Raw genomic sequence first — 22,647 nt, forward strand, 5'->3', positions numbered from 1 at the left:
AGGGGGATGTACTATAGGGGGATGTACTATAGGGGGAGGTACTATAGGGGGATGTACTATAGGGGATGTACTATAGGGGGATGTACTATAGGGGGATGTACTATAGGGGGAGGTACTATAGGGGGAGGTACTATATACACCCCACGTTTGTACCTTCATAGCTTTTAGCTACAAAGCTACAATCCAAGTTGATCTGGCTTCAACTGCAGTGAAGTATTATTATATATCAAGTTGTAGTTTAACCATTTCCACTCCATCCGTAGATGTGTTGAAGCCCCTGGCGGTCATCTGCTGGCAGCTGGAAGTCATCAGTCTCCATCCATTTGTAGCCTGTGTGCATGATGGACGATGTGTCGTCAGAGTGACCCAAACCCAGGGTGTGGCCCAGCTCATGGACCGCTACCAGAAACACATTGTAGGAACCTGGATGGATGGAAGAAGAACTCCTTCAGTTAAATACAATAAAATACGTTTTTGTTATCCATTTGTTTTTGCGTCTGGGGGCACCACCTCCTCCTACATGTTTAGGGAAGTGGTGCAGGCAGACGGGGGGACGACTGCAGAACAGAAGATACATTAGTGCAAATTTCCGCAATATCACAATATAGGCCAGACAGTGTCTCTGCTTTCTTGCTTGCAACCTCTTGTGACAACCCGAGAAATCTCTGGTTTCATTAATGTCTATTAATCTAGAATTAATTAGTATTTTATAAGCCTGTCACGATTCTCGATTCGTATCGAAATTGAATCGAAATCACCAGCCGACTCGCGATATTTCATTGCATGTGCACGGCCGTCCGTTTATTCACCCCGGAACGTTTCTCACAGGACGAGTTTCAGAAGCCTGTCGGACGTATATGCCGGTGCGCAACCAACCCAGCCTGCAGTACGATGTAGTACAAATATATATATGTATTGGTTAATATTATGTATATATTTATATGAGGTAACTGGTGGTATTGTTGTGGTATATTATGTATATAGACCTATCTGTGATATCCCTTATATATACTGTATATAACTATACATCTAAGTAGACTTGTTATGAACCATATATTGGAATAGAGAGCGCCTTCTATTACATATGTGTTCTTCTCCACTCCAGGTTGGATTGTCTGTGTTTACCTTGTCAGTGACATCATCGAGGGGCCGGCTCTAGTCAGGCGTCTGACCAACGCCTGCCTCCCTTATTGGTTGCCGGTCACGTGTCACCCAGTGGCCAATGGGTGCACCGTTACCTACATAGTCAGTCTGTGGCTGACAGCTCGTCGGGGGGGAAGCCCTTCGGAAAGGCGTTGTTTCTTTATTGTATTTTCTTTTGATTGTTTAAGAGTCAATATTGTAAATATCTTTTGATCACGGTTTATTATATATAATAAAACATTTGATCATGGTTTCCTGTTCCTCCTTCTTATGTTGCCTACTCATCTTACGCCTAGACATATGAGTTGTAACAGCGTGTGCAGTGCGTGTGCAGCGCGTGTGCAGTGCGTGTGCAGTGCGTGTGCAGTGTGTGTGCAGTGTGTGTGCAGCGCGTGTGCAGTGCATGTGCAGTGCGTGTGCAGTGTGTGTGCAGTGTGTGTGCAGTGTGTGTGCAGTGTGTGTGCAGCGCGTGTGCAGTGAGTGTGCAGCGCGTGTGCAGTGCGTGTGCAGTGTGTGTGCAGTGTGTGTGCAGTGTGTGTGCAGTGCGCGTGCAGTGTGTGTGCAGTGAGTGTGCAGAAATGCAGCGCCAGCATGTCGATCCTTTTAACACCACGGAGAGCGCCCTGGATGAGGAGAAACGAGTCATTCTTTCCGCCGCGCTAACATGGGAGTCAATGAAAAGCTAATAGTTGCACAGAGCGTTAGCATACGGCAAGCGAAAAGCGAAATGCCAAAAAAAAAAAATAGGAATAATTCTGAATATTATTATCTCGCCCCGTGTCGTTTGGACGTCGCTAGGACGTCCACAGACGTCGAAGGCACCTCTCGGTTCCAATCCTTATGACGTTTCCAGACGATTTATGTATTAAATGTGTTACAGCTCAGTGGCGCCCTGAGACTGGGAGGTCGGGGTTCGATCCCCGGCCGGGTCATACCAAAGACTCTAAATAATGGGACCCAGTGCCTCCCTGCTTGACACTCAGCATCAAGGGTTGGATTGGGGGTGGGAAGTGAGGACGCTGGCGTCGACTGTTCGCCGCTTCACCTCCCAATGTATGAATGAATGAACCATTGTAAAGCGCTTTGAGCACTTGGAAAAGCGCTATAAAAATGCAATTCATTATAAAAATGCAATTCATCAAGGAAGGCAATTATGTTTCTGCACTGTCAAAAGTAATGCTACTTCTTTTGCAATGTAGTTAAATAGAAAATGTGAAAAAAGCTCGGGGGAAGATAAATAATAATAATAAATAATTTATAAATAATAAAAAGCGGTAATATTCTTTGTTTAAAATATCGTATCGTGAACCTCAAATCGTGATACGAATCGGATCGTGAGTTGAGTGCATCGTTACATGCCTACTCATCACACGATCACTTACGGCTCTAAACTTGTGTGGCTGTAAAGAGGAGCATTTTCATGAAACTGCTCTCAGTGGAGCCATCTGGTGGCGGCATGTAATCGGTTAATATAAACCAATGAATGAGATGTAAGTTGTGCACCATGCACTGTTCTGTAGCATTACAGCTGAACCAAAAACATCATTGATGTTAAATCTCACTTCATTTCAGTTGAAGTGTCCTGTTAACTGTAACAAGTGAACAAAAGCCCCTTCAACTAATTCCGGTTGTCTCTATAGTGCAAAACTCACTTTGTGTCCAAGTGACACCATCTCTTACCTCGCACATCCTGGTTGGTGACGCTCCATTGCTTGTCTAAGTTGAAGTGCACGAAAACACCTCCACTCCACCCAGGCCTGGGGGGGGTGTTGGCATGTGCATAGTCCGTTGGCATAAAGTCATGGCCTGTGTGAGGACCCGCGTAGAAGCCGATCATGATGTCGGCCTCATCGCGGTGGCCGTTATAGATGTCGTTGTAGGGAATATACTCAAAGGTGAACGGACTGACATCCTTCCAGACTTTGAAGGCTCTACTGATGGCCTTTAATATGTCCTGATGTGGGATTCTAGGTGGATAGTTCTCAATACTAGAGGAAGAGGCAAAGAGAGACAAACTAAGCAAAGCTGTCCAAGTGGAGTATTACATTCCCTAACTAACCCCACAGTAGGCATGCCACGGTATGAGATTTTACAGTACGGTACGGTGCCGGTATTGATAATCTATACCTCGGTATTCCACGGTATTTATATAAATAAAAAAAGCCCCCCCCCCCCCCCCCCACAGGCCCACACACACACACCTATGTCTAGAGACTACCCCCACCTCCTTATAAGGCCTTCTTTGTTCCCCAACCTGCAGGCCTACATATCTTATTTTTGTATTTTTACCTTTTATGATAATTTGAATTGTGTTATTTGTCATGATTATGAATTGATTGAAAGTCCTTGCTGTCTTGTTTCCATTCGGTCCTGGGCCAGGGCCGAATGGAACAAGACAGCAAGGACTTTTTTCAGTGATCCCTTTGTGATGTGTTTGACTGTACCCTATACTGATTACATTTCTGCCAATAAAGTATTCAATCAATGAATCAATAGATATTCCCCACTGTATTTCACTGTACTATGGCTCCCCCTAATGGCCGTTTTAATGGCGTACCCTGTAGCAGAGGTAGTGCAATCTGTGCATGCTCACAACTGTCACTGTGTGCCTCCGTGTTGACACTAGTTCACTCTTATAGTACAAATAGAAATATGGAATATACAATTGGATCTGGGTGTCTTTCAGCAACACTAACTCAAAGGTAGGAAGCAACTTTTCAATGTACTGCAGCTGTGTGGTGAAAATAAATGTTTTGCCTTAGTGTGCGAGTGGAGTTGCTTTGCATATGCGCAGCATGCGCCGCCCACCGACGCTGTATTAAAATACCGTATGCTCGGAAATCTCACGGTATCAACACCGTGGCTGTTCCTGTCGCGGTATTACCGAAATTCGGTAAACCGCGGCATGCCTACCCCACAGTAACCCCACAGGAAGACAAAACACGGTTTGGGTTTGGCCGGTTTGGCCTGACGTTCATCAAGTCTCGGTCAATATTAGGAAAGTGTCCCAATGTGCCCAGTTTTGTGGTAGATAATAAGGTGTCATGATGATGTATAGATTATTGGCACATCAATACAAATACCTGAAGACCAATCAAAACTGTTCTGTTTGTACCTGTAAGTGAGGTCATACTTGTCCCACTTGTCTGGAAGCGCTACGTAGCTGCTCCACCCCACGTTGGCCTTGGCAGAAATGCCACAGCTCTTCATGGCTCTGAGGGACGGGGGGGACAAGGAGACATTAGAGCTGAAGATACCAGAATATAATGTCCAGTAGCCTACAATTTAGCTCTCCATGTCAGACGTCTTTAATCAGACCCGTCTGAATTGAGTGGTGCTGTACTGTGCTGTGCTGTGCTCTACTGTACTATACTATACTGTACTGTACTGTACTGTACTGTACTGTACTGTGCTGTGCTGTGCTCTACTGTACTGTACTGTACTGTACTGTACTGTACTAGCCCTCCTCCCTGGCCTGTGTGTGTCTGTGTGTTAGGCTGTTCAACAGTGACACTTGGTGGTGAACAAACGCTATTTTCGTGCTTGGACAGACAGACACTCCAGGGCTCTATTTTGGCCTCTACTATTCCTGCTATATATGCTCCCCCTCGGACCCATCCTCTCCAAACACCATATATCCTTCCACTGTTACGCTAAAGACGTACACATTTACATGCCTCCGCGGCTCTCACACCCAACAGCAATAACTCCTTGGAGCCCCTGATTAAATGATGATTATAGCTTGCAGAGTTAGTTCAGTCAGATATACTCGAGGGGTGTCATGTCGTGCTCAAGGGCGCATACTATACTCAAGGGGTTAATATGATGCATTATCTCACTCCAATTGGCTCCAATTGGCCAATAGGATATTACTATCACATTGAGTCTCACTCCAATTGGCTCCAATTGGCCAATAGGATATTACTATCACATTGAGTCTCACTCCAATTGGCCAATAGGATATTACTATCACATTGAGTCTCACTCCAATTCACCCTTTGTCAAGTCCCGCACATGGCTGTGCCCCTCTTCGCACCCATTGGTTCAACGTGCTGCCCTCAACAACGCCTCCTGGTGGACTCGCTGATACCGAGGGCTTTTCTGGAGGGTCTGTGGAGGAATAAACATTGATGCACTCAATTAACAGTGGGCTGAGTATACAGCATTTTACACTAGGAATGAACACTAACAATGATTAATGTATGAATAATGTGGTGTGTAACATTACATCACCTTTGGTTAAAATAATAAAACACTGCAAACTAACGTAATCAATAATGAACGTGATCTAAAACAACTATTTTATATAATTTATTATAAGTGTAGATTATTTTCACAATGTTTATCTATGGGGGAGGTACTATAGGGGGAGGTACTATGATTGATTGATTGATTGATTGATTGATTGATCTTTATTTTAGTGCCATGCGTCCAAGGAAGCAAAGCCCAAATGGACCTGCAGGACACTTTTACTTTCATTTTACATAAACAATGAACTGACATGATCAAATAATTAACCATCTAAAAACACCCAAGCGTCATACATGGCATGACATAATTATAATATAGAAAATAAATAAAATAATAAGATTGGGCCTGTAGCAGCAGACCGGATATGGAGATTGTCTTCTACTCCAGGCTCTAGAAACAAACTGTGACGTCTTAAATAGTTCATGATTAAATAACCACTCCAACTTCTGACCATCATCTTCCCAGAAAAGCCCAAGTTGTTCTACATTAAATAATGGAACCCTCAAATCATCATAACGTGTTTGCTACAATAAAACATAAAATGGATTAAAATGTTGACATCATTCAGGTCACGTGTGTGACATGAAGGTACACAACGATAAGGGTGGATGTGTTTAGTCCGACACCTCACCCAAAACCCTACCCTCCCTAACCCTGACTGTCTTAACAGGCCACGTATGTATCTTGGGAGCAATGGCAGGGTGATTATTGTGATTGATTGATTGAAATATTTATTAAAACGGCCACGCATGTTGTCGGACTGTCTGACCAACGTATATACGCCCCAAAAGATACACCCCACGTTTGTACCTTCATATCTTTTAGCAGCAGCTACAATCCAAGTTGATCTGGATTCAACTGCAGCTGCAAAGCTACAATCCAAGTTGATCTGGATTCAACTGCAGCTGCAAAGCTACAATCCAAGTTGATCTGGATTCAACTGCAGCTGCAAAGCTACAATCCAAGTTGATCTGGATTCAACTGCAGCTGCAAAGCTACTGTAGTAAACGAGGGGTATAAAGGCACAATTAAGCTATCACATCCAGCTATAGCACATACAGCATTGGATGATCTAATGAACAAATGAAGTGATCTCTCTCTCTCCCATACTGACGTCACATGCACCCAGTGCATGTAAGTGGAGGAGTCGGACAGTTATAGCCTGCAGAGGAGTTTTCTGACCTATTGACCCTCAAGAATGGTCAGTATGGTACACTGACTTAGGTCACATTCTCACCTAATACTTCGGTAGACTCATGCGTACGGGCGGAGATTTTGGGATTCTTGCATATTTAATTTGCTGCAGTTTGCCTTCATACTGTCATCCGTAGCAATTGGAAACGCAGCAGGGGGGACCTTTATCAATGTGTTCCATTCATAAACCTAGCCTACAACACAGTGAAATCTATGGTGATAAAATTACCCCCCCAGCTCTCTCGCTCTCTCACTATACACATGCAGCCACGCCACACACTTTTGGGCATGGAGGCACAGCGCTGAGCACACTGATATAACAGACAGCAGCGCAAAATGTTTACAAGTTTATCGAGATGAAAGTCCCTGCTCCCCAGTCCCCACACAGTGACAGCTCCATGTTTACGGCACAGACAGACAGACAGAATATTCTGTAGGCTATAATACACTGCAGTGTTTTTATGTGTTTTCTTAAGCAATTGATTAATGTACTCGTGCTCATTTCGATCAGGGCTTCAGTCTCCTCATTCGACCATTTCGCTTCATTTCCTTTATTTACTGCGGATTGCATTCACACCTGCACCGAATCGTAATCAAGTGCGATTGGAAGCGAAGCGAAACCCCCGTTTTTGCTCGGAGTAAAATGCGGTTCTTTGATACGCATTAGGATTCGAATGAGCCTTCACACCTGCCAAACGAAGTGCACTTTCTGAAAATGCGCAGCAGGATTCGTTTTAATCGCAGCAAAGCTCTCTGGTCAGAATGTGACCTAAGTCTGTCCAAATCCTGCCCATGGTGGTAGAATTGTGTTCACAAATGTACACACTCTTACTGGGAACTGTCGAATTCCAGGCACCACTGGCCTTCGTGTTCATATACAAGGAAGTACACGATCTATTGACTTGTTTCCCTACAGACCATGGGATACCCTTGTACCATAAAGACTTGATTCCATTTCAGCTGGATTAAGCCACAGATCACGTACACCCTGACTTTGGATATGTCATAATGGTTGAATGTTCCACTCAGTCATAAAAGCATTCATTCACAATTCCTTGACCATCAACTGGAAATATGACATTCACTGTACAATAAATGTAATTATTGCAGATGAATGTGTTATGTGAAATCTAAAGCCATGATAAGTGCATGCGTACACCTTTCCCAAAATGAACTTCAAATAAACTTTGCCTAACAGCAACATGTTGACAACGTCTGGGAATGTCACAAGACATCTCAATGTCTCCATCTTGCAATAAGAGTGACATATGGTAACTGAGCCATGCATTGCACAACAAAGAGAACCATATATTGAGGAGGCAGAGAGAAGCCCAGCCAGGATAGTCCAGGATAGTCCAGAGGTATAGGACTAGTGGGATCCAGAGGATCGGATAGGAATCCAGGACCCGGATGGAGGGAGAGGAGAGGAACCAGAGAGAAGGATGTCTGATGAGAGGGTCTTGGCCACATCGCTACACAGACCAGCTCCCGACGCTCTGACCTGAGCGTCCCAGGCGATCCCAGGCAATACAAGGCACTACAACAAGAAGCTTGTTATACCCAGACCAGCGATCCAACCCCTGCCGCTTGCCGCCTGCCACGCGACCTCTCTCCCTCAGAAGACAGACGACCCCAGTCTGCCTCTCTCTCAAAGCTCTCAACAAACCAACGCTCAGGAAAGTGATGCATATCAAGTTTCTAAGTTCATGGCAAAGGACATTATCTATCATATAATTTCATTATCATTTGATTTGTTTCTTAAAATCTATTTGAACCTGCATTAACTCTTGTTTAAGAATGCATTTGATTATTGTTCTACTGAGTTTGTCTATAAGCTTAGGTGTGGAAATAAATTGATACATTTTTAAACAAGTCTATTATTTGCTCAAGAGTTGAACTTACTGGTTTTTGACACATGCAAAGTAAGAAAGGCTATGTAATGGGAAAGATCTCTTACCTTCAGATTCCATAGATTTATTGAGATAAAATAATTGATTATTTTATAATCTTTTTAATTATTTTATTAGTGGGTTAAATACAAATTAATCATGTGCTTATTCCTAAACTCATTTCACTGGTGCCCCTTCTAAAATTCAGATTGTTTTTTACTCTTAATTTTTAATCTTATAATTCAGATTTTTGAATAATGAATTCATAATTATGAATTACACTGATATAAAATCTACAGGATTAAATATATAACACACTACAATCCAAGTTGTTCTGGCTTCAACTGCAGTGAAGTATTATTATATATCAAGTTGTAGTTTAACCATTTCCACTCACCTCCGTAGAGGTCTTGAATCCCCTGGCGGTCATCTGCTGGCAGCTGGAAGTCATCAGTCTCCCTCCATTTGTATTCTATGTGCATGATGGACGATGTGTCGTCAGAGTGACCCAAACCCAGGCTGTGGCCCAGCTCATGGACCGCTACCAGAAACACATTGTAGGAACCTGGATGGATGGAAGAAGAACTCCTTCAGTAAAATAAAAGACGTTTTTGTTATCCATTTGTTTTTGCGTCTGGGGGCACCACCTCCTCCTACATGTTTAGGGAAGTGGTGCAGGCAGACGGGGGGACGACTGCAGAACAGAAGATACATTAGTGCAAATTTCCGCAATATCACAATATAGGCCAGACAGTGTCTCTGCTTTCTTGCTTGCAACCTCTTGTGACAACCCGAGAAATCTCTGGTCTCTTTAATGTCTATTAATCTAGAATTAATTAGTATTTTATAAGCCTGTCACGATTCTCGATTCGTATCGAAATCGAATCGAAATCACCAGCCGACTCGCGATATTTCGTTGCATGTGCACGGCCGTCCGTTTATTCACCCCGGAACGTTTCTCACAGGACGAGTTTCAGCAGCCTGTCGGACGTATTGTCATGGTCTGTCTCCCTACAGACCATGTTTTCCATGTCAGCCACTCCCACTCTCCATTCCCTATCTCAGTCATTGTCACACACCCGTTTCCACCCCCTCTTCAGCCCTACAGTGCCACGCCCATTCCACACCTGTGAACACTCCTGCAATTACCCTGCTCCCTATAAGACTGGACTCATTCCACAAACACACTGTCAGATCATACTTCCTTGTCCCCGAGTAACCGCAATTTGCAACTCTAGATTTTTTTATAATGGGATGAATCTAGAGTTGCAATACCCTCCATTGACTCCCCACTCATCTTTTTTGGTTTGCGATCTGCTTGTCTTAAACGATGTTAAACTCACCAACATTGCAGCTGTAGTACAAACTTGAATTATTCTCTTTCAATCTGCCGAGCTTGTTTTTCCATAAAAATCCACCATAGAGATGTTATGAGCTACTTTCTGTCAAGACATCCTCTGCAAGTGATTATTTTTCTAAGTGCTGGAGTTTGGAAGCACTCGTCGTACGTCACTGAACGGCCCTGCGTTCCACCTGTTTCGAATTTGCACATAATGCAGGAGGCAGCAGCGCGAGCCGTTAACAAAAACGAGTGCTTCCAAACTGTAACACTTAGAAAAAGAATCACTTGCAGAGGATGTCTTGACAGAAAGTAGCTCATAACATCTCTACGGTGGATTTTTATGAAAAACAAGCTCGGCAGATTGAAAGAGGATAATTCCAGTTTGTACTACAGCTGCAATGTTGGTGGGTTTAACGTCGTTTAAGACAAGCAGATCGCAAACCAAAAAAGATGAGTGGGGAGTCAATGGAGGGTATTGCAACTCTAGATTCATCCCATTATAAAGAAATCTAGAGTTGCAAATTGCGGCTAGTCCCCGAGCTGTCCTGAGGTCCTAGTGCTCTGTGTTTTGTCATTCTGAGAGGTTCTGCATTATTGGACTTTACCGATTGCTCTTCGAAAGGTTTGCTTTTCCGTTTCGTGTTTTGTGAACTTTTTGGAAGAGTTTTAGCTTTTTGGAATTTCCTAACTTTGTTTGTAAGCTTAACTGCTTTTCTGCATAATAAATCATTTAATTAGAACATTCCTGCTCTCTGTCCTGCATTTGGGTCCTACCCCCCTTGGCTCACCGGTGCACAACCAACCCAGCCTGTAGCTCAATGCGGTGGCATCATCAGAGCAGACAACAACAACACACCCAGATTCACCCAAAGGAAGAAGCCGTTTATATTCAGTATTATATAATAATATATATTAAGTATTCATGACCATGTTTATTAAGGTAATACAGTCTAGGTGAAGTTGGGCCCAAATAAATGGACCTCTATGGAGATATGGGTTTTTTTGGGCCCAATGACAGCGCCACAACAGGCCATTATATGAACTTTCAGGAAGTCCCGATTTCCATAGTGGCTTCACAAAATATCTGTCTGACTGCCCCCCTGCAACAAACACAATATTTTGGGCCGATCAAATAATTAGAAAGAAGAAAATAAAGGCAGGCGACAACACTATTTGTTTTGTTTTTCTTCTTATAAATTATTTGATCGGCCCAAAACATTGTGTTCATTGTCATGATTTTTTGAAAAGCCTATGGAGGTAAAGAATGGAAAATCATTTCCTGTGCTACTCGTCGTTCTGAAAGGACTGAGACACTCTATAGCGCAAAACTCACTTTGTGTCCAAGTGACACCATCTCTTACCTCGCACATGCTGGTTGGTGACGCTCCATTGCTTGTCTGAGTTGAAGTGCACGTAAACACTCCTCCCAGGCATGGGTTCGGAGGAATGTGCCAGGTCCGATGATCTAAAGTCATGGCCTCTGTGAGGACCTGAGTGGAAGGAGATCATGATGTCTTCCTCATCGCGGTGGCCGTTATAGATGTCGTTGTAGGGAATATACTCAAAGGTGAACGGACTGACATCCTTCCAGACTTTGAAGGCTCTATGGATGGCCTTTAATGTGTCCTGATGTGGGATTCTAGGTGGATAGGTCTCAACACTAGAGGAAGAGGAAGAGGCAAAGAGAGACAAACTAAGCAAAGCTGTCCAAGTGGAGTATTACATTCCCTAACTAACCCCACAGTAATCCCACAGGAAGACAAAACACAGTTTGGGTTTGGCCGGTTTGGCCTGACGTTCATGAAGTCTCGGTCAATATTAGGAAAGTGTCCCAATGTGTCCAGTTTTGTGGTAGATAATAAGGTGTCTTGATGATGTATAGATTATTGGTCAATTGGTGTATCAATACAAATACCTGAAGACCAATCAAAACTGTTCTGTTTGTACCTGTAAGTGAGGTCATACTTGTCCCACTTGGCTCCAGACGCTACGTAGCTGCTCCACCCCACGTTGGCCTTGGCAGGAATGCCACAGCTCTTCATGGCCCTGAGGGACGGGGGGGACAAGGAGACATTAGAGCTGAAGATACCAGAATATAATGTCCAGTAGCCTACAATTTAGCTCTCCATGTCAGACGTCTTTAATCAGACCCGTCTGAATTGAGTGGTGCTGTACTGTACTGTACTGTACTGTACTGTACTGTACTGTACTGTACTGTACTGTACTGTACTGTACTGGGATGTGTCTGTGTAGCTGCATGACTGAGAGGAGTGTGAGTGGAGATTGATTCCAATCAAGATACAGGTTTAGAGGATTTAGCAGGTGTTGGGAATTTACCTAATCAGGCCTAGGCTGGGGTTGCTATGGTGATCAATTGGCTCAACAGTGGTCCAGGGACCACCAGTGGTCCTCATTTAAAATATGTAGTTAGTAATCAAATGGACCCTTATTAACTCTCAAGAGTTAAAATTATTGTCAGTACCTACAGTAACTACATCAGGGTTTCCCAAACTACAAACAAACCAAAAAATTGATTTTCATTTTGCACACATTTACACATCCCTAAAATGTACATGCCTCTCACACCCAACAGCAATAACTCCTTCGAGCCCCTGATTAAATGATGCGTATACAACGGATGGGGCTCCAGCAATGACAAGGGAGCGCAAAGGAATGGCCTCTATGGTGTGTGCCAAGGTGCAAGAGGGCTGTTAAAATGCACTGTATCATTCACCAAGAAGCCCTCTGTGCCAACAAAGTCCAGCTTGACGATGTGATGGACACTGTTGTGAAAACTGTCAACATAATTGGAGCACGAGGGCTATACCCAGCGCCGTTTCTACGGTGGGGCACTAGGGGGCGCTGCCCCCCCAGATAGACTTGGTGCCCCCCCCAGTCCAGAACCCTACCCCACCATTATTTTTAATGTTTTACAGGTTTAAAAATCAAGTGCCCCCCATGGAAATATGAATGCCCCCCTGCTGATTATTCCCTGGATACGGCACTGGCTCTACCACAGACAATTCCAAGCTTTCCTTTCTGATGTCGATGCTGAATATGGGGACGTGCTCTCCCATTCTCATGTGCGCTGGCTAAGTCGTGGCTCCGTGCTGCAGCGGTCTTATTCCCTGAGATCAGAAATTGACCAGTTTTTGAAACTGGTCATGAAGTTTTTGAAACTTCATGAGCTGAGTGACCCTCTATGGTTGGCAGACCCGGCATTTCTAGCGGATCTTACTGGTCATCTTAACACACTGAACAAGAGTCTACAAGGCAAAGAGCAGCTTGTCCCACAATTGTATGCGCACATGAAAGCATTCTGTGTGAAGCTTCGTCTCTTTGAGACACAACTACGCAACTTCAATGTTGTGCACTTCCCCACGCTTTTCCAAAGGCCAACCTTTCTGCTAAAAAGGGGAAATATGTGTCTGTGATCACATCTCTCATGACAGAATTCAGTCAGCGCTTCCAAGATTTTTCTATCATTGAGAAAGAAATCAAGCTGTTCTCGACTCCCTTCCTGATGGATGCAGAAGAAGTGGAAGACAGTCTGCAATTAGAACTTATCGAAATGCAGTGTGATAATTCTCTGAAGAATCAACATCAGCTTCTCTCCTTACCCGACTTCTACCGGAGCTTGGAAAAGGCAAAGTTTCCTCTGATGAGACGCCACGCAAAAAGAATGATGAGCCTGTTCGGCTCAACATACATAATTATGTGAGCAAACATTTTCTCTGTTAACTCTGAACAAAAGCAGATTGAGAACCAAAATGAGCGACAGCCATCTCTGTGATGTCCTTCGCATCTCAACCACCAAACGTACTCCTGACCTGCCAGCCATCCCTCAGTCCCAAGTTCACTGCTCCCACTAAGTGCAACTGCTGTTCCTATTATAGGCGAGTTAAAAATATATTACACAGTATTCGTGTTAACAAGCCCAATTACTTAATAAATCCAGTCAATTAAAGTTGATAACATTTTCTAACAAACGTTGATGTGTTAACAAGCCCAATAAATGATTTGCATAATAAGCTTAAATATACCCATCCCCTTATTTTCCCCTCTTTATACAGGGCTGTGAAGGGGGATCACCATCCTGACTAAGAAGCTATGAGGCTGCTGTTTTGAGAATGTGCTGCCATGTTCCAACCCTTTTTGTTACAAAATAAATGAAAACCCATTTATGGAAAGTTGTGATGTAGGCTGTTTTATTTCTGTAAGCATATTCAATTATCAAGCATAATTGACCTACATTTGATTGATTTTGCTAACTTTAATACATGACAGGTGAGGCGATATACCTCATCTCTAGTGGGTGGCCCAGCCCTTCCTATATTGTTCTGTATGTGGCCCTCAGTGAAAAAAGGCACCCCTGCTCTATAATAATATATATGAGTCTCAGAGCATGAAGCTCTGAGTGTCTTATTTCTCTAGCGAAGGTTTCAATAAATGGTTGACCAAACCAAGGAGCTACATGAGTAGATGTAGGAGACATACGTGATGGTTTGCTGCTCCAACAGTCCAGTGACTGACAGGTTGTAGGACCTCTGCATCTCCCTGATGGCTTCAGACAGATCCTGGTTAGATGAGTCCCTGCTGTCCAGGGGAGCCACGTAGCCATATTGTCTCAGCCACTCACTGTCTGGTTCAGCTGGTGGTTCAGCCTCCAGGAAGAAACCCTAAATACAAAGTTAATACATCATTGCACATGAAAACAACTCCAGGGTGTCTAATGAAGTACTGTCACCTCATAGACACATGAAAAACTGGAAAAATACAAAAATTGTGGCACTCCATCTTTAAGACGTTTCTAACTCATTACCTGCTCATGAAATCAACTTCACCTGTGGGTATTGAATAATGCAATTTGCAACTTGCATTAGTAATATCCTAATTTGTACTCCTCCACAGTGGAGCCCATTGATGATATGCACACGGCTGCCATCTTGCCAGCAAGGTGCTACCTAGGTGCTACCTAGGACTATATTAAAAGAGGACAGGAAGCGAAGACCGTACGGTGGACTCCATGTTGCTCCATGGAAGGAAAGAAACATGCGCAGTTGAGACCAAGGAAGCTGAACGCGGAAGTATTGGCTGCATATAGACCCATTGTGCATGTTTCTGTCCTTCCAGGGAGCAACATGGAGTCTTCGCTTCCTAACCTCTTTTAATTAACCTTGGGTGCAACTTCCCATAGACAGCCCATTCATCCAAACAGAACAGTCCTATCTAATTGTATTAAACAACGTCAAAATCAACATTGCAGCTGTACGGAAAGCTTGAATTATCCTGTTTCGATCTGCAATGTGTTTGTTTAATAAAATCAGACCCGTGTGAACTGAGTGTTGCAACTCCCCCCCCCCCCACACACACACACCCCCCTCTCTCTCTCTCTCTCGCTCTCTCTCTCTCTCTCTCATTAGCAGGCAACAGAGCAGCACTATCCCTCTCTCTGTTTCTGGCGCCCCCTACTGGTACTAATAGTCATATACTGGTGCTCATTAACATCACATACATAGGTGTACACGGACATTGCTGGTTGTAGGAGTGGTTGCACCACTCACAAATGCACTGTACTGTTAACTGTGAGTGGACGACCCAATTAAGCATTACACTTGTTTACAAGAGGGTCCACCTTGTTCAATTCATCAAAACATTTAGGGACGTACAAATAGACACTTCTATATAGTTGAAGAACAGAACAAGAATTCATCATAAAGGAGGTAAAGAGGGAAAAGAAACATATAGGGAGAAAGGGGTGGGGGGGGAGGGGGGGAGAGAGAGAGAGAGAGAGAGAGAGAGAGAGAGAGAGCTCTATTTGGAAATAGCCGGTCTACAAGCTCAGAAAGCACCCTGTATGAGCTTGTAGATCAGCTTTTTGAGGGGCGTTAGTGCCTCCTAAAGCCCAGCTTTCCAGGTTGTGTGAACACAAACATTGGCTTGTGATTGGCTGATCACCCCATAGCGATGATTTGATTGGCTGAGCAAAGTACATATTGAAGATACAAGTGAGGGCAGAAAAGTGAAGACGGAGCACGCACGCACATACACGCATGCACCTTTTGCAGAGCAATGCCCTCTTACATCTTATCTCCATATTTTAACTTTATTTAATAATGAATGCCCTACTTTGTCATTCTGTCACACAAAAGAAGCAAAAACAGCAGATCTACAAGCTCAACGTCTGGCACAGATTTAGAGATGATTCTATGCGTGTGTATTTTCTAAAATGTCTGTGTGTATAGAGCCCTATACTAAATAGGCGTGTGTGTATGTATACGTATGTGGATGCGTGGATGTGTGCGTGCGTGCGTGCGTGCGTGTCGACACAATCATGCTCTGTCAATAACCTTGGAACAACAGCGATCCTTGAGGAATGTGTCAGAGATTAGATTATAGGTCTCACACGAGAACATCACAGTCTGTAAACACAACTGTCTGCAGTGGGTTGACCTAAAACTCACCTTGGAGCAACACAAGTCTGAACACACTTCAACCTACAAGCAGAGCTGGACGGAATAGTACAAAATACGACCTGGTCAAATTTACTCCAGTAAAGCTCAGTCAAAATGTAAGTAAGAGTAAAAAAGTACTTGCTTTTAAATGTAGGCTACTTATAAGCATTCAAGACTAATCAAGAGTACATGCTTTTACAAAAAATCTTATTTTTGCACCTCAACAAATTGCTGCAATTAGTGTCTAAGTGTAAAAAAGGCCAATAGGCGATGTGTTGTTTGTTCCCCATTACTGTGGGAGAGTGCAATCATCCAATCCACTAAGCAACGCAAGGCATGGGTAGCCTCGGTCTCAGGCTTACTCAGTCATCTGTGAAGAGAAAAGCCTGGTCACATCATACGGCAGAGAAGCATAAAGAAAAGCCTGGTCACAACGTAAGACAGAGAAGCATAAAGTAAAGCCTGGTCACAACGTAAGACAGAGAAGCATAGGTCGTTTATCAGGCTACAAGATCAATATAGCCAAAACACAGATTTTGGCTTTAAACTATGCTCCAAATGCAGCTATAAGGGGAGCCTTCAATTTTAATTGGGAACAAAAAAGTATTAAATATTTGGGTATAAACATAACAAAAAGTTTGTCCACACTATATAAAGCCAACTACGAAAAATTAAATCAGGAGATAAAAAAAGATATTGAAAGATGGGCTACTTTGCCACTAGACCTGAACTCAAGGTTGGAGGCAATTAAAATAAACGTATTATCCAGACTGCTCTTTCTATTCCAATCCTTACCTGTAGAGGTCCCACAAGGGCAATTTATTACATGGGACAGAATGATTTCTAGGTTTGTGTGGGCCGGGCAGAGGCCAAGGGTCAGATTTCAAACACTTCAACTCCCAAAGGAAAGAGGGGGCATGAGTCTTCCCAACCTAAAAATGTACTATTATTCGGCCCAATTACGATATGTAGGATGTTGGTGTAAACCAGATTATATAGCAAAATGGAAAGATATGGAAAAGGAATTCAACAAACATCCCATTCAGAATATTATAGGAGACAAGGAAAAGTTTAAGAAAATAAAACATTGTATGGATCCAATCACACTGTTTACACTGGAGATCTGGTTTAAAATAGTAAAAATATATAAGTTAGAAGAGGATATAAAGATTTTAAAATGGATGGCATTTGATAGTTCATTTAAACCGGCAGGGTATGATAAGGAATTTAAAATATGGAGTAATAGAGGAATGACGGCATGGTGTGTTTTGGAGAAAAATGGGGCATTGGAGAGTTTCACAGATTTGAGTGTTAAATACATGTTGGATAAACATGATTTCTTCAGGTATTTGCAACTAAGGGATTATTACACTAAGGAAGTCAAAGGGAGGCCCTCCATAGAAGTGAATGGTATTGTCCAAATCATCAAAAATATATACAAGGGGAAAAAGATTCGAATTATATCAACAATATATACAACTCTGATGAGTGGCAGTCATTCAACGGAATACATTAAAAATAAATGGGAAGCAGAACTAAACATAGAAATTACAGAAAAAGATTGGACACATATGTGGAGAATGCATCAGTCAACTACCAATTCACGGATATGGAGGGAATTCTCTTGGAAAAACCTATGCAGATTTATTATAACACCAAAAATCAAGAGTAAACAGTTGAAGCAACAGATACAATGTTGGAGAGGTTGTGGGGATGCAAATGTAGATCACTCACATGTTTTTTGGAAATGTCCCAAAATGGATGTGTTTTGGAAAATGATACATGAGCAGATACAAAAGATATTTTGTGGATACGAGGTGCCTATGAAGTGTGATGTTTTGTATTTAGGAAACCTGATGGGGGGTCAGATACGAGGAGAGGATAGATATTTGATAAACATTTTATTGGCGGCAGCAAAAAAAGCTATCACAAGAAAATGGGGACAGATGGAACCTCCAACACAGGAACAATGGGAGGACTTGATTCAGGAGATTCATTTTATGGAAAAACTAACACACAGTCTGAGGCTACAAGAAGAAAAGATGGAGGACAAATGGTATAAATGGACAATATTTAAGGGTATAGGGGAATGAGAGACAACTGTGAATGTCTAGAAAGATAAAGTAACTTTTTAAAAACGCAATGTCGATGCCTGTTGTATTTTTTTTTTTTTCTGTTTTTTTTTTTTTTTTTTTGTGCGTCTGTGATGTTATATGTATTGTAAGTTTGTTTTTTCTGTCTTGTCTTGTAAAACAATAAAAATTTAAGTTAAAAAAAAAAAGACAGAGAAGCATAAAGTAAAGCCTGGTCACAACGTAAGGCAGAGAAGCATAAAGTAAAGCCTGGTGGTCACAACGAAAGACAGAGAAGCATAAAGTAAAGCCTGGTCACAACGTAAAACAGAGAAGCATAAAGTAAAGCCTGGTGGTCACAACGTAAGACAGAGAAGCATAAAGTAAAGCCTTGTCACAACGTATGGCAGAGAAGCATAAAGTAAAGCCTGGTGGTCACAACGTAAGACAGAGAAGCATAAAGTAAAGCCTTGTCACAACGTAAGGCAGAGAAGCATAAAGTAAAGCCTGGTGGTCACAACGTAAGACAGAGAAGCATAAAGTAAAGCCTTGTCACAACGTAAGGCAGAGAAGCATAAAGTAAAGCCTGGTGATCACAACGTAAGACAGAGAAGCATAAAGTAAAGCCTTGTCACAACGTAAGGCAGAGAAGCATAAAGTAAAGCCTGGTCACAACGTAAGGCAGAGAAGCATAAAGAAAAGCCTGGTCACAACGTAAGACAGAGAAGCATAAAGTAAAGCCTTGTCACAACGTAAGGCAGAGAAGCATAAAGTAAAGCCTGGTCACAACGTACGGCAGAGAAGCATAAAGAAAAGCCTGGTCACAACGTAAGACAGAGAAGCATAAAGTAAAGCCTGGTCACAACGTACGGCAGAGAAGCATAAAGTAAAGCCTGGTCACAACGCAAGACAGAGAAGCATAAAGTAAAGCCTGGTCACAACGTAAGGCAGAGAAGCATAAAGTAAAGCCTGGTGGTCACAACGTAAGACAGAGAAGCATAAAGTAAAGCCTGGTCACAACGTAAGACAGAGAAGCATAAAGTAAAGCCTGGTGGTCACAACGTAAGACAGAGAAGCATAAAGTAAAGCCTGGTCACAACGTAAGGCAGAGAAGCATAAAGTAAAGCCTGGTCACAACGTAAGGCAGAGAAGCATAAAGTAAAGCCTGGTCACAACGTAAGACAGAGAAGCATAAAGTAAAGCCTGGTCACAACGTAAGACAGAGAAGCATAAAGTAAAGCCTGGTGGTCACAACGTAAGACAGAGAAGCATAAAGTAAAGCCTTGTCACAACGTAAGGCAGAGAAGCATAAAGTAAAGCCTGGTGGTCACAACGGAACAGAGAAGCATAAAGTAAAGCCTGGTGGTCACAACGTAAGACAGAGAAGCATAAAGTAAAGCCTTGTCACAACGTAAGGCAGAGAAGCATAAAGTAAAGCCTGGTCACAACGTAAGGCAGAGAAGCATAAAGTAAAGCCTGGTCACAACGTAAGACAGAGAAGCATAAATAAAAGCCTGGTCACAACGTACGGCAGAGAAGCATAAAGTAAAGCCTGGTCACAACGTACGGCAGAGAAGCATAAAGTAAAGCCTGGTCACAACGTAAGGCAGAGAAGCATAAAGTAAAGCCTGGTCACAACGTAAGGCAGAGAAGCATAAAGTAAAGCCTGGTCACAACGTAAAGCAGAGAAGCATAAAGTAAAGCATGGTCACAAGGTAAGGCAGAGAAGCATAAAGTAAAGCCTGGTCACAACGTAAGGCAGAGAAGCATAAAGTAAAGCCTGGTCACAACGTAAGGCAGAGAAGCATAAAGTAAAGCCTGGTCACAACGTAAGACAGAGAAGCATGAAGTAAAGCCTGGTCACAACGTAAGGCAGAGAAGCATAAAGTAAAGCCTGGTCACAACGTAAGACAGAGAAGCATAAAGTAAAGCCTGGTCACAACGTAAGGCAGAGAAGCATAAAGTAAAGCCTGGTCACAACGTAAGGCAGAGAAGCATAAAGTAAAGCCTGGTCACAACGTAAGGCAGAGAAGCATAAAGTAAAGCCTGGTCACAACGTAAGACAGAGAAGCATAAATAAAAGCCTGGTCACAACGTACGGCAGAGAAGCATAAAGTAAAGCCTGGTCACAACGTACGGCAGAGAAGCATAAAGTAAAGCCTGGTCACAACGTAAGGCAGAGAAGCATAAAGTAAAGCCTGGTCACAACGTAAGGCAGAGAAGCATAAAGTAAAGCCTGGTCACAACATAAGGCAGAGAAGCATAAAGTAAAGCATGGTCACAACATAAGGCAGAGAAGCATAAAGTAAAGCCTGGTCACAACGTAATGCAGAGAAGCATAAAGTAAAGCCTGGTCACAACGTAAGGCAGAGAAGCATAAAGTAAAGCCTGGTCACAACGTAAGACAGAGAAGCATAAAGTAAAGCCTGGTCACAACGTAAGGCAGAGAAGCATAAAGTAAAGCCTGGTCACAACGTAAGGCAGAGAAGCATAAAGTAAAGCCTGGTCACAACGTAAGGCAGAGAAGCATAAAGTAAAGCCTGGTCACAACGTAAGACAGAGAAGCATAAAGTAAAGCCTGGTCACAACGTAAGGCAGAGAAGCATAAAGTAAAGCCTGGTCACAACGTAAGGCAGAGAAGCATAAAGTAAAGCCTGGTCACAACGTAAGACAGAGAAGCATAAAGTAAAGCCTGGTCACAACGTAAGACAGAGAAGCATAAAGTAAAGCCTGGTCACAACGTAAGACAGAGAAGCATAAAGTAAAGCCTGGTCACAACGTAAGGCAGAGAAGCATAAAGAAAAGCCTGGTCACAACGTAAGACAGAGAAGCATAAAGTAAAGCCTGGTCACAACGTACGGCAGAGAAGCATAAAGTAAAGCCTGGTCACAACGTAAGGCAGAGAAGCATAAAGTAAAGCCTGCAGGTCACAACGTACGGCAGAGAAGCTATCGGCGGAAGTATCATCCGGAACATCCGGCTGACACATGTTCATTGATGATGATGATGATTCATAATAGGCCTACTGTATGCTACTGCATGTGCTGCTGGATCGTCGATAAATGTAGGCCTACTGGACTTTGATGTTTTACTGCACGGATTTGTGGCATAGGGGAGACGGGTAATGTGAGACACTGGGTAAACTGAGACACCCCCTGTATCACATGACCACAACACATTTGTGCCATGTGACCATTATATGTTGAAGCCCCTCCCATGTCCCACCTGCCATGGAGGAGAGGACCTTATTGTGCTGTGGTAAGCATGTTTATTTCACCAAAAAAAATGTTTGCATGTAAAAGTACATTTTCTTGTCGTCAACATAATCAGCTGTTGTGTCCAAGCAAATTAATTCAGGTAGAAAAACTTAAATCATACACGTTGATGAACTACCAACAAATACATCCATGAGATTGCTGCTAGCTGAAGATTAGCCTGAATTGCTAAAAGAGGTCCTGTTTACTAGGCTTACCATACGTCCCCTTTTGCCCGGACAGGTTTTTGGGGGGGCTGTCCGGGCAGTCCGGGGGGGTTTTATAAATTCCTTCAAATGTCCGGGGTTTTACACGTATCGCCTGTATATGTATCGCTACGCTCACAGACCATTCAGACCAATGTGTATTACAATGCACGTTCAATGGTTCGTAGTGGAAAAACACTGTGAGAGGTGGACTGCTTTAAATAAATACATATATAAGCATATTTGATCAAATTTAGGAGCCACACTTTTTTGACAAATTAATTTAATTCAAACAGAACCGCGCACGCACGACACATGCACATCCACGACATGCATGTGCATGTGCATGTGCATGTGCATGCGCGCATCCGCGTCCTCTTTTTGGCAATTCAGAATATGGTATGCCTATGTTTACCAAAATGTGGGTGTGGGGTTAAGTGAGATAAATGCTCTGGGGTAAAGCCCCACCATGAGGCACAAGTTAAGTTCAGTCTTAAACATATTTTAATCTAATATTACATTGCATATGTTTTATTTTCTATGTCATAAACATTGTAGAAAATGCCAAGATACACCAGAAAGACAACCTGGGGTGGAACCGCCCTTGTGGAGATGGAGAAGGCAGCCGCTGAGGCCAAGGCAGAAAAGAAGATAATACACCAGAAATATATGCACAATTGCACAAATTATCAGAAGAATCCCGGGTGACTTCCAGGAAAGTCTGGATGGCAAACGAGGAAGGTCAGTGATGCTGGAGAGACAGCTGACCTCCAGGAAAGACTGGCAGGGTAACAGGGGCCAGCAACCCCTGTCGCAGCACTCGCAAGAGGGCACCAAGCAA

At 43.0% G+C, this 22,647-nt stretch overlaps 1 protein-coding gene across 1 annotated transcript in view; it reads right to left on the minus strand.

The window, feature by feature from the left end:
* LOC308333672 (uncharacterized protein) overlaps positions 1 to 22,647 on the minus strand; it is a 609,943-nt gene that overhangs the window by 578,412 nt on the left and 8,884 nt on the right. Inside the window, exons 3-10 of the mRNA XM_080790127.1 lie at positions 14,317 to 14,498; positions 11,767 to 11,865; positions 11,181 to 11,479; positions 8,875 to 9,042; positions 5,139 to 5,253; positions 4,259 to 4,357; positions 2,824 to 3,131; positions 244 to 423 (exon numbers count right to left, since the gene is read on the minus strand). Coding sequence (XP_080646253.1) covers positions 244 to 423; positions 2,824 to 3,131; positions 4,259 to 4,357; positions 5,139 to 5,253; positions 8,875 to 9,042; positions 11,181 to 11,479; positions 11,767 to 11,865; positions 14,317 to 14,498 — 1,450 coding nt within the window. The remainder of the gene's footprint in view (positions 1 to 243; positions 424 to 2,823; positions 3,132 to 4,258; positions 4,358 to 5,138; positions 5,254 to 8,874; positions 9,043 to 11,180; positions 11,480 to 11,766; positions 11,866 to 14,316; positions 14,499 to 22,647) is intronic.

Source organism: Protomyctophum bolini (assembly GCF_963924005.1).
Source record: "Protomyctophum bolini genome assembly, chromosome: 18".
Classification (NCBI taxonomy): Eukaryota; Metazoa; Chordata; class Actinopteri; order Myctophiformes; family Myctophidae; genus Protomyctophum; species Protomyctophum bolini.